We start from the raw sequence: 12,759 nt of genomic DNA on the forward strand, positions 1-12,759 counted from the left end.
TTTTTTTCAAGAAATCTCAGCAATAACATTTCTCATTGTTTGATGGCCTCAAAGTTATTTACCAGTTATGTGACTATGCCAAAGCTTAGTGAAAATCTACTGACCAAAAGTCTTGACAACATATCTCATAAGGCTGAAGCTTCCACCAATGCACAAAAACACAGAAATTCAATCCAAAAAACCTAAAGATCTTGGATGTTAGTTCACTGGTTTATGCAAGAAGTACAGACTACATAAAAATAAATAGGTATTTAACATGTCTTTGCGAGCCCTACTGGCTGTCGTATATTTCCCTGTTCGTTTTTAGCACTTAGGAAATCTCACTCAGCTATAACCCCCGACCGTAAGTCTCTAATTGCTAAACAGTTAAGTATGAAGCTAACTGCAAAAATCACTAGTGGTTGTTTATACAGTCTGCGGACACCTCACAAATAACTTACTGCTCATGCACACATTAAGATTAAAAGGAAACATGAGTAATTAAGCTCTGGGTAGTTTCACAGATGAATAGTACACATCAGGATTACCCACAATAACCCACTCAGAGCCTGCCACCCAGAACACTTTTTGCGAAAAGGATTCATCATGTAAATCAGATTCATCAGTTTTCTAAACTACACAGAATAGTTAGTCTGACAGTGTAAACATGCATATCCCCATGCACACTGGTAAAATAAACCTTGAATCTCAGCTTCAAGTTCTGACTCTTGCAACATTAACCTGACTCTTGCACAGATTTGTAGGAATTATCTAAGCACCTTGTTGAAATACTATGCTATAAAGCATACCTGAGAAAGCAATCTACTGGCATATTTTGAGTGCTGGAAGCCTACACTTTTTTTCCTATCATTTACATCTTGCTTCCTTGCCATCTGAGGCCCTGAGAGATAAAAAACTTCTAAAGGAATGTTCTTATTTCTCTGCAAAGGTACTTTTTCCCCTCTTAAGAAACAAACAACAACAAACATACAAAAAACCCCACAAGAAAAATGAAAACCAACCAATCAAAAATGCACCCAAAAAACAACAAAACAATTACAGAATAGTAATACTGATTTCAGTTCTTCAGTAAGGTCCAGGTTACAAAACATCACATTCAAAGTACCAGCGAGATGTCCAGTTGAGCAGTGCTCAGTAGGAAACATCTTTCACATATTAGCAGGGGTTTTAATTAACCAGTGCTGCTGCCACTTATTCAAGGCAATAAACAGTGACACAGGAGATGGAGGGGGAAAAAAAACAAAACAAACAAAAAAACAACAACAAAAAAACCAAACAAAAACTCAAAGAAAACAAACAAAACAAAAAAAGCCACAAAAAAATAAATTCACCCAAGTTATTTGAGAAGACTCCACTCAACAAGCTTGGAAAACAACTCTATTTTTAAAACAAGTGCACAGAGACAATTAGGCAACCTCCTCCCCTGCTGTGCAACTGCAAAAGGCTAGGACCAACAGCTTCAGCTTCAGATGAGTTAGAGCATCTATTTGGCAGAGAAGCCACTAGAAAGGGCTTTGTGTCTTTAAAGCAGAGCCTACTGGTTCCAGTCACTCAAGACCATTCGGTGAAACTTTATGGACACAACTCATTTATGACCCTCTCGTTGTGTATCAACATAACAACCTACTCTAAAGGCTGAAAACAGGATGCGTTAATGTCCTGTAGTGTCTACTGCTAAAAGCACTTGAGTTGCTCCTTGTCATTTCAATTCCTCCTCCTCACTACTGGGTAAGTGATCTGTTTTCTCAAAACAGCAATATCCTTCCTGAAGGAATATGACTCAGCTTTGCAGATCATGAGTATTACTTCACCAGTAGTCTACTTTTTGATTTTGCTGCACCAAGAAAAATGTTAAGTTAAACAAAGATCCTTCTGCAAATCAAGCAAATTTCTCTGTAAGAACAACCAAGTAGATATAACCATTTTAATCAGGAGATACAAAATAGCCTCTACACACTCAATTTTATTATGTTTTTTATCCAGTAGCCTTTTTTTTAAAAAAAGATTGACTTGGTTCTCACTGACTTAAAAAAGAAACAAGCTTTTTCCGTTCTCATGAAAATCGTCACTCACTTTCAGAATATCCTTCAACCAACACTGCATTTCCAAAGTTTCAGTGTGTCCTTCTGATTTTAACACTTCTGCTGACCACAAACAACTATTTCAGTGATCTCACCTTCTTCAAGATGCAGACCAAAAATTACAGTGCAATTTCACCCTATTAATAAACTGACCTAATAGTGTGTATCTAAACAGGCCCATTTGTTGACACTTTTTAAATTTGCAATTGAAAGTAGATTAACATTAATCTTTTCTCTTTATATTGGGATAGGGAAAGTCTTTCCAGTCTTTGTTTGGATTTCATTTACCTAGATTAAAATTTAACACTGAAAATCTTTTCAAAGCCATGTGAAAATTCAGGTTGACATTTCATACATGTTTCTACTACATTGCTGTGGGACATATTTAACTGGATAGAAACCACTTCTTTAAGAAATATTTACTACCCACATTGCCTACACAGTGACCAAGCTCTGCAATTACTGAAAGCCTCAGCTGCACCAAGTCTCTTCCTAATTCTGTCAGCTCCTTTCTGAGCACATCAGCACTCAGTGCCAGCTCAAACATACACTTCTCAAGAATGGGCCTGGTTTTTCCCTAACTCCCATTTACTTTTCACTCCAAATGTGCATTTAGTTTATGAACTCTCAGCTGTCACATATGTCACAAGTAATTGTCAGTCCCCTCTTAAAAACATTCATGACTTTTGCCTCCAACCCTTCAAACATATCCTATAACCTCTAACTTTTTCTATCCTTCACTACCTCCAGAAAAGTTTGGCTGTTCCACGCTAACCCAAGTTGTACAACAGCTGCTGCATTTCACACTGAAGCACTCTGTCCTTGTCTTCATTGTTCCAGGAAATGTCAATCCAACAATGCTATTCCCAGAGTAACTTCTCCATTGTAACTTCATTGTTTCTGTAGTTATTTTTGTTTTGGATACTGCACATCAGCAACTATGAACTTGTGATATATTTCAACAGTGTTTTTCAAAACATTATTACCCCTTCCCCTTTAGCCATCTTACCAAAATGGATGCTGCTGGAACTGCATTTAAAACTCCACAAGAGGACCTATGTAAAGCAAGCAAGGCAACAGTATATAAAACAATCTGATCAGGAATAAGCAAAACATAGGTCCTCTCCCTGTAAAGTTGAAATACCAAATTTCTGAATAAATCTTTTGGGTTTTATCTTTACAGTATGATTTGTTGTATGATATTCATTAAACCTAACCAAATGATATGATCATTGTTTAAGAGGAAAATAGTAATAATAATAATAATTATTATATTTTCATTAAACTCATGAATATTTCTATATGGTCTCAGCACTCAAGCAGTTATCAGCCTAGGCTGCTAGAGGTAGACTTGGTTGAACTCAGATTGATCCAAGCTGCAAGTCACTAGTACTTGTAGAAGTCTTCAATAACATGTCTATAATCACAATACAAGTCAGTATTCCATTTTCCTAAAATACTCACAAGGGTATTTTGGTACCTACCTATAGCTCAAAACAAAGTTTTTAATTCTCTTATCATTAAATTTACATTAAGAAGCACATACGCAAGCAGGAAAGACTAAGCATACAATGTTAGAACCAGGTGCTCACTATTCAAAGCTATTCTGGCTACCAGCCTGTTCTCTGACTTCACCTCAGGAGAGGTGATAGGCTGAACTCTCTTACTCAGGACAGCCTTCTCCGCCAGACCCACTTTCATCTAATAGACTTAACTCCTGTTCCTGAAACAGGCCTGCTGTCACCTCCATAGATTCATTTTTAGATGGAAAATCCTCCACCTTTTTGTTTTCGCAGATCAAGCAATGAAGTACAATTAACATCCAGGGCCACTTGTTTATCCTTCATTTTAACCTTTCTGCCTCTCTCTGCTTCACCCATGCTGAGTATGTAAATTTTACTCCTTCTAGAAACATGGTAAGTATTCCAATAAACAGGTGGTGACAATACAAATCTCCACAATGGCTTTGAAAACAGTATCATTTGTTCATACATGAATGCAACTATTCCACAGTAAGCAGAGGCCCCTTAAATTGAATACATCTTACATGAAATATCTACATTCACTTCATCACAAAACTGTGAGGAGTTGTCAGTTGAAAACTTGGTGGGGTTTCTTTCCATTGAGACTTACACCTCTTTATAAAGGCATTTGCTACACTGTCTAGCCAGGATTTGACTGAAATCCTTGCAAGCCTTTTGCTCTGCATCTTCTGCTATTCACAGATTTCTCCATCATCCCAGAAAGGTAAGTTTAATTACAAAATGTAAGATCAGCATCTCTTCTACATAGATGAAAAAGTTTTGCTTCTATGCTCAGAACAAAAATTCATTAACTTCAACTAGCAAGAATTATTTGGTTCGGAGGACACTTTTGTAATAGCACGATTTAAACTTAGCAGACAGCCCTTGTTCTTGCATCCTAAAGAGGTCAGCTGACAGTCCGCAAAGTATTGAGGACAGAGCTGCAAAGATGAAGATTTAAGCAACAACACAACGGAACCTCTGTATGGTTACTACCCAGTAAGCTATGACTTGATGGCAGTTGCTCAAATTAAATTTTTCTCATGTTAGCTCTTTTCAGCCCTTTAGAATACATAAGTGGAAACTTACAATACATTTTTAACATTTTTATCTTTTCATACAGAGTAAGTCTTGTATACTTGACACATGTATTAACACCCCTCTACCCAGCCACTTAAACTCTGAGCCATGGGCTTTTCATACAGTAATAGTGTGTTTTTCCATAATTCAGAGATTTTATTAGTACTTTCCAGTCATTCCAGTACACTTTTTAAGAAGAAAATAGGGGATGCTTATTCACACATCTTCAACTCAAAACTGATCCCTTCTGTCTGTTTACAGAGCTGTCTTTAATCTCCAATTTGCATATAGGACAGAAAGGCACTTCCACCACCACCACTGTGTTTTCACCATCAAAATGCAATCACTTCACTTGGCACTCAGCTCTGCCTCTTAGCAGTTTTACTCTTAATCCTGCCGCAGAGGTGACAGATCTAACATGGTGTTCTTGTCTTTTCAACTTCCAATAATGAGATTTAGATACCAAATAAACAATGGAAAGTAAGCTGCCTCAATTTCTTCCAATTCTGATAAAGGGATTCCTCATTTAAATTCAACACATACATTCTTCATGTTTTCATACTACAACCTCACTTCTAGTTCAGTTGCTTTCTTCACATTTCAAACAACTTATTTCCACAACAACTCAGAGTGAGTTTATATTTACATAACCAAAGTGAAAACTGGAAACATAGGCATTTCAAGTGATGTGAACCTAGCTGCTGGTTTGATACCCTAACAAAATATCTTCCAAATAATTAAACTCCATTCTCTAGGCTACTTCAACTCTACTTCAGGCTTAGTCTTACAAAAGGGCAGGAGAAAAGCAAGTAACGCCACTGGTAGCTCAACCGACCAATTTAACCTAAGATTAGAACTGATTGTTCAGGTGGTGTATTTTGTTGTTGGGTTTGGGTTTTTTTTTCCCTCCTAGAAAACACTAACATTTTTACTCATCTTTTCTCTTTTAAGTAACAGTTACAGCTTTACTGACATTTTTTGCAAGTGGCAGGAAAAAGGAAACATTCGTCATTGTAAATACTGTAAAGAAAGAAATATTTTGTCTGCTCCCAGATAGAGCAAAAGAAGTTTTGTTACTCGTTCATTGATTGCTGTGTCCATTGTGTTTAAACAAAACAAAAAAAACACCAGTGACTCCTGCTCAAACAAAGGAAAGCACCAGAGAGTGTACAGAGGTGAAGTTTAGAGAGCTCTTCCCAACACTGAACACCCACAAGAGATGCTGGAACATTTCCAGTGTATATCATAGCCCAGGCTGAACCAAATAACCACCGCAGGTAAACATGATAATGAAAATGCCAGTTGTTAAATATGCTCCAGGAGCTTTTCCAATAAGCCTTTGACATGTTCTACTACTTTAAGATTTTCACTTGCTGCAAGACTAAGCTCAGCTTCCCTGCTATCAGAAGTTATCAGTATCAGAAGTCATCGCTGCACCACTTACAAGTGTATCAAGCCTGTGTCATCCCTCTGCCCACACACAAATGTGGAAGCTGACTATTAATACAGCTGGCAGGGTCTTCCAAAACTGCAAGATTACTACACATGCACCCATTTGTAACTACACCAGACAGACGGCAAGTCTGCTGGCGTAATCTGTCATTTTGCTTTCAATGAGATGTGTTTTTTTTTTCTGAGAACAACAAAGCTCCGTCCTTCTTTCACAAAACCCACCAAGGCCAGCATCTTGGCGCAGCTCAGGAGGTTCGCACTCATAGACGTCACGTGAAACCGGTTTCCGAGGGAGCATCAGGTCCTTCAGAGGGGACACAGCCCCTCTGTTCAGACGCTCTGTCCAAGCAAACACAACGCTGAACCTGCTTCAGAGATGCCTGCTGCAAATCACACCTCCTCCTTCACCCTCACTAAACCAAACACATTCAACAGTAAGCCCTGACCACGAGCAGCACTGATTACGCCATGTCTCACTTCCCTACGGACTTTCCTTAAAAACCCAATTAACACAGCTTTTATTAGTACTATTATTAACTCCGGCCATCATTTTTTTTTATTATTATTTTTTTTTTTACACAAGAAATCGGCAACCCCCTTCATCTTTCCAGCGGCGAGTCTGCGTTTTCCTTGCTCGCGGCTCCTTTTTAGGCATCCGGACGGAGCAAGTGCCCGGCCCTGCCGCCCCGCCCGAGAGCGGTGGCCGGGGGTGCCCGCTGAGGGGGCGCGGAGCCACGCGGGGTGGAGGGAGGAGAGGAGGAGCCGCCGCCCGGGGGAGGGCAGCCGGCACCGGAGGGAGGCTCCGCCGCCGCCGCCCAGGTTGCCGGCAGGGCTCCGTCCGCGCTGCCGGCGCTTCGTGCGGTCCGGGCAGCTCTGCCCTCCCCGCCGCCATTCCCCGAGGGAAAATGTCTCGGTGACGGGGGCAGCCGCCCTCCCCGCCCGGATGAGTGCCGAGAGTAAACCGAGGGAGAAGGCGGCCTCCATTTTTTTTTTTTTTAATCCCGGCAGCCTGTCAACAGGCTCCCCCTCTGCCATTCCCGAGCCTCCGCACAGAGCCAGGCTTCCCAGCCCGGCGAGCCGCTGCCGCCCCGCCTCAGCCCAGGCAGGGACATCCCTTAACGCGGGCTTCGCTTTTTCTCTTTTTCCTTCCCCTTCCCGCTACCCACCACCGCTGCGAACGCTGCCTTCTCCCACCCACCCTGCCCTCGGCCGCCACCCTGCAGCGCGGCACCAGCGGAGCGCGACCCGAGGCGCGTTGCCTTTTATAGCGGTGTCATCCCTGCCCGCCTCCCGGGGGGCCCCGGCCAGCGCAGCCCGCTGCCCGCAGCCTTGCGGCGAGCCGCTCCCCTGCCCCCGCTCACCTTCCCCACCTCTCCCGACACACCGAGGGGCTGCTGCCCCGACCCGCGGCGCCTCCTCCAGCCGCGTCCCGCCGCGCAGCCCCCGGCGAGACATTTTTCTTGGGGAAGGGGGGCACCCCGGGCCGCTCTGCCCGGAACGAGCAGCACTCCCGCTATCGGGCCGGCACCGGAGGGAGAGTCGCACCTGTCACCGGCGACACCGCCTCGGGGCAGCACCCCAGCCGCCGCACCCGTTTTCGCGCCCCGTTTCTGCCGGCACAAGAGCGGCGTCCTGCCCGCAGCGGCGCCCGCAAGTCGCTGGGCCCCAGACGCAGGCCCGCTGCCCGCCGGCACGGGACGCCGGGGCTCGGCTTCCTCTCTCCGCTGCCGCCCGGCCAGGCCGCCCCTGCGCCGGCCGGGCCCCGCACCGCCGCCTCCCCAGGGAACGGCAGCGGCGCCCCGCAAAGACGGGCACTGCCGAGGCGGCCCGGCCGGCGAAGACGAGCGTTCCCCGGGGCCAGCTGACAAAGCCGGCTGTCCTTACCCCCCTCTCCCCGCCGGCAGCTCCGGGAGGAAGACGCCGCTTCCCTCTCTACCTTTCGCCGCGGCCTCGCCGTTGCCCCTTCCTTCTTCCCCCTCCCCCCCGCCGCCGGGACGGGGCTGCACTCACCGGATCGGAAGAACGCCGCGATGTCCGCCGAGTCCTTGGCCGCCTCCTCAGCCCCTTCTCCCGCGCCGCTGCCGGCCGTGGTGGCGGCGGCGGCGGCGGAGGTGGCGGTAGCGGCGCTGCTCATGGCTGCTGCGTGCGGCGGCGGCTCCTCCGGGCGAGACCCGCCGCCAACCCCGCCGCCCCCTCCGCGGGTCCCGGCTTCACCTCCGGGCGGGAGCGGCCGTTAGGGCGGCAGCCGGAGCAGGCGAGCGAGGCGGGGCGGCGGCAGGCGGCCGCGGCGAGCGCAGGGACATGAAGGTATGTGCGGAATGGCAGCTCCGGGAGCGCCCACCCCCCGCAGCCACCTAGGAGGCGGCGTGTGCATGCAGGGAGTCCGGGCGGGCGGGCGGGCGGCAGCCGGAGCGCAGACAATCGCGGGAGGAGGAGGAGGAGGAGGAGGAGGAGGGCGACGACGACGACGACGACGGCATGGGGAGGGCCAGCAGTCCGCGCAGGCAGCAGTCGGTGGGCGGAGAAAGAAGGAAGGTTTCCAGCCTTTTTTGTTGTTTTGGTTTTTTTTTTTTGTTTGTTTGGGATTTTTTTGTTGGTGGTTGGTTGTCGTGGTTTTTTGAGGGAGCGAGGAGCGAGCCGGGGGAGCAGCAGCTGCGCTAGCCGCCGTGGTGCCGGTGGCCGCAGCAACCACCGTCCTCCATCTTGGCTGGGAGGAGGAGGAGGAGGAGGAGGGTGGGAAGGGGGAGTCGGGAAAGGAAGCGAGTCCCCGCCCGAGGAACAAGGGCGGCGGGGCGGGGGGAGCTCGGGAGTCTCCGGCTGCGTCCGGCACCGGTCGGGCTGGGGCGGGGCGGGGCGGGACGTCAGTGCTGCCGCTCCCCCTTGGCGGGGGGAGCCCGCCGGGCCGGGCCGGGCGGGGCGGTGCGGGGTTCCCTGCGGCGTTCCCTGCGGCCCTGTGGCGGCGGCGGCGGTCGCTTCGTGCGGGTGTTGTTTTTTTTTTTTTAAAACTGCTTCCGTCGGGCTTTCGCCTTCGCACGCGGCTGCCGCGGGACAGCCTAGCCGTCGGCTCGCCGCCCTGCGGAGGTCGTGCGGCGGGTGCTGAAGGATCCGGTCTGTCCGTCCGTCCGTCCGTCCCGGGCGGGACGGCGCCCGGCGCTGCAGGAGGTGACAAGTGGCGCGTGGCCCTCCTGGCCCTGCCTGCTGCTCCCCGGGGGCTCGGTACGAGGGCACCGCGGCTCCGTCGCTCCTCCGAGGGGTCGGGCTCGGTAAGAGCCCCTCTGTCCGCGGGTGCGGAGGAGAGGCACTTGGAGCCTGCGGTTAAAACACAAGAGTAGGCAAAATGTTCATAGAGGTGCCTTGAAACGACCTATTACAATTGCTATCTGTGTTCCTGCTGGTTTTTCTTCAGCGATCACAGGGACACTTCAAAAATATTTTATGTCGTGGACCAGTCCAATTAAAGTAAGCAAACCTCTCATGACGGTAAGTGCAGTCGGGTGCTTGGTTAAGGGCCATCCTTTCCCAGTCTTGCTTCTCATGTTAATGCCAGAATAAGGCCGTGTGCATATAAAGTTCAACAGAGAATGGTGAAGTAGGCAATTCTAGCAGTTGCACGGATTGATCATTCTTTAGTGTGAGGGTGGTGAGACACGGGGACAGGTTGCCCAGAGAAGTTACGGAAGCTCCATCCCTGGAAGCGTTCGAGGCCAGGCTGGATGGGGCTCTGAGCAGCCTGTTCTAGCGGGAGGTGTCCCTGCCCATGCAGGGCTATTGGAACTAGATGATCTTTAAGGTCTCCCTTCCAACCCAAACCATTCTGTGATTCTACAATTCTATGATAAAGCTGAGTAACACATCTCAAATGCTTCTGGTAAATGGCCAGAGACATTGCTTATTAGCCCACATGGAAGTACAGCTTCAGGAATTAAACTAACCTGAACCTTTGATACGTGTCAAAAGCAAAGGTAACTTCAAGAGAAATGCAGTTCTGTTAGTTTATCACAGTCAGGTGATGTGGAAGTCCGAGGTTCCCTAGGTTTGTATTTATCTGAAGTTGTATAGCTTGATGAAAAAGCTTTTGTGCAACTACCCCTGCCCTAATTTCTCTTCCAGAGATTAGTTTGACTTAATTTTTTTATTATTTTTTTAAAATGTTTTTCTTTCAGGCATCAGGCACCGGAAAAGTTCCAAATTAGCACCCCACTGGCAGAAGTGGTTGCAGCAGAAATTCCTTTCTAGCTGGCCTAGCAGCATCCACCTAGCAAAAAATGTGACTGGGACAAATGCTGCTGTTCTTCTGCTGTTCTCCAGCAGTGAGTTGACCTGGCAGAAGGCATATGATATTATACATCAGCACAGAAAAAATGCATAAGAATATGAGAAAGTGGAGTAAGTGACTGGAAAGATTAAAAAAAAAATAAAAAATAGTAGAGATAAAATGAGTCTTCTGGAATCTCTGTAATTTGAGCATTTAGTGTCTGAAGAAAAAGTAGTACTCAAGATTACTTGTTTTCTGAATTTGAGTTAAGACTTTGATATGATGTGCAACACTGGAAAAAGCTTTGGAAGACTTGTTTATCAGCTATTGAAAATAAAATACTTGGCCCCTGTGTCCTCTTAGTTGCTCGTCCAGCATACTGTACAATTTGTCAGTGGGTGCTGAAAAGGCAAGGTTCATTTGGACAATTTTGAAGGCTGTATGACCGAGGTTTTACCCTTTTCCTCTCTCCTTCATCTCCTGAGTTGCCAGAGATGCTGGTTTTGTTTTTCTTCAGCACATGGATGCCCTGAGCCATGTCCCACGCTCTAAGAGCATCTCATCACTGTGAAACTGGTTGAGATCAATGTTGCAATTTGAGAACTTCACGTGCAGCAAAGGTGACCCTCACAGAGAAACTTTCAACAGCCGAATATGCTCGTATCCTTTGCAGTATTCAAAGGGATTATAGCAATACAGTTGTGTTCATGCTAATGTTCAGGTTGCAATATTTAATGAAGGAGAAGTTATAAGAAAGAGACCGAGATAGGAAAATGACACTTACTTAACACACCATAATAAATCAACAAATTAATTCACTGGTATCTGCCTTAGATATCAAATACCAGATTTAATATTTTGACATTAGGAAATTGAGTTTCTTAGTCTTTTTGATCATTTTAAGCTTGATACAAAAAAAAAAAACAGCTGCAAACAAACAAAAAAACCCAAACTGCTTAAAAAAACCCAAACCCAACAAACAAAGCACTAATTATCTATGTGGAGAGCTTTGCACATTGAAAAGTATTATGAGTTTGCCTACTTTTGAAGCCTGTCATTAAGTACTAGCATATTCTCCATCATACTTTGTTTGTCTTGTTTTTTGTCAGCCTACAAGTGTTTTTGCACCAATTTCAATGGTAAACGCAGAAAAGTAAAAAAAAGTTATTATTCATTTAAAAGATATTCTGAGGGTGCTGTGACCTGGTCAATATCAAGAGTGTTAAGGCTGAGATTCAAATTAGAGTTTATTTAAATTGTACACCAGGAGTTTTATAAACTAAAGATGTTGAAGTCATTAATTTCTGTACCTATTTTATATATAAAGAAGTATTTAATTTTAAGTAAGCAAATTGTCAAAAATATTTACACACCAGTAAAACAAATGCCCCAAGAGAAGTGTTGTTTCATTTGAATGTGCTTTATTTTTCTTTGTATTGTGTCTTACTGTGGTTGAGTGGTCACTTTAAAATTAGTGTACTAATGCACAGAAATCTTTATTTCTGTCAAAGAGGTGTCTTGTGAGGAAAGAAGCTTGCTCAGTGCCAAGCCTTCAGTAACCAGGCTGAGAAGTGTCATGTGTCTCCTCATGTTTCATCCCTAAAGGAATATGGAAACTGGATACTGATTGAATTTTTTTCCTGCAGTATTTGCTGTCCACTTAATAAAGAAAACAAAAAACAGGTTTGCCCCATTTCTAGAAGACATTAAGGAAAGCAGGGCAACAGACTGATTTAAAATGACTGATATTTACAAGCTTTCAGGAGAAGCAAACTAGAAACTCATTAGTTTGGGCAAGCTACCAAACAGGAGATGATACTGACCCAGCTATCAATCTCTTGTCTCCTTGTTCAGAACCAAAAAAGTCTTCAGTTATCAAACAAACAAACAAACAACAACAAACCTGAAAAATCCACCCAACAATCACGTTTTGACAATGAAGTTCTCTTCTCATAGTTGTTCACAAGCTTCACTATTCTTTTCACAAACCAAAAACCAGAACATGAAAGAGTGTGGGGACAAGACTTTCACATGGAGAATGCTTGAAGGGGGAATGGCACATGGACTTCTCTTTAGCCTAGCCAATCTGTAAGAACTTCTTACAACTGTTATTTCTGCAGCAGGTTTTTGGGGAATTCCAAATGAATCTATAAAACAAGGCAGAAGCACCTGTGTGAAGTAGGAGAGAAGGCCATACCAGTTGCTACTGTGCTTTTAAGATGACAATGCTTCTTTTAAATTTGTAACAGTTACGGAAAGCAATTGAAGTTATTAATGTGTACCACCTCTGAGTTCCTATCTGCTGTCTGATCGAAATGGTGCTTGTGTCACAGCAACATTTGTCAATTTCAAATTACTCTCCAGGCAC

At 45.5% G+C, this 12,759-nt stretch overlaps 1 protein-coding gene and 1 long non-coding RNA gene across 4 annotated transcripts in view; one reads left to right on the forward strand and one right to left on the reverse strand.

The window, feature by feature from the left end:
* TRIO (trio Rho guanine nucleotide exchange factor) overlaps positions 1-8,847 on the reverse strand; it is a 250,398-nt gene extending 241,551 nt beyond the window's left edge. For all 3 annotated transcript variants that reach the window (XM_051612788.1, XM_051612787.1, XM_051612791.1), the window contains exon 1: positions 8,147-8,847. In XM_051612788.1, coding sequence (XP_051468748.1) covers positions 8,147-8,270 — 124 coding nt within the window. In that variant the 5' untranslated portion in view covers positions 8,271-8,847. The remainder of the gene's footprint in view (positions 1-8,146) is intronic.
* A 227-nt stretch (positions 8,848-9,074) lies between these two features.
* Positions 9,075-10,753, forward strand: LOC127381353 (uncharacterized). Its single transcript, XR_007888705.1, has 2 exons — positions 9,075-9,616; positions 10,300-10,753. It is a non-coding gene; the product is annotated as an uncharacterized LOC127381353 (long non-coding RNA).
* The last annotated feature ends 2,006 nt before the right edge of the window (positions 10,754-12,759 follow it).

This window comes from Apus apus, chromosome 2 (genome assembly GCF_020740795.1).
Source record: "Apus apus isolate bApuApu2 chromosome 2, bApuApu2.pri.cur, whole genome shotgun sequence".
In the NCBI taxonomy this organism is placed as follows: Eukaryota; Metazoa; Chordata; class Aves; order Apodiformes; family Apodidae; genus Apus; species Apus apus.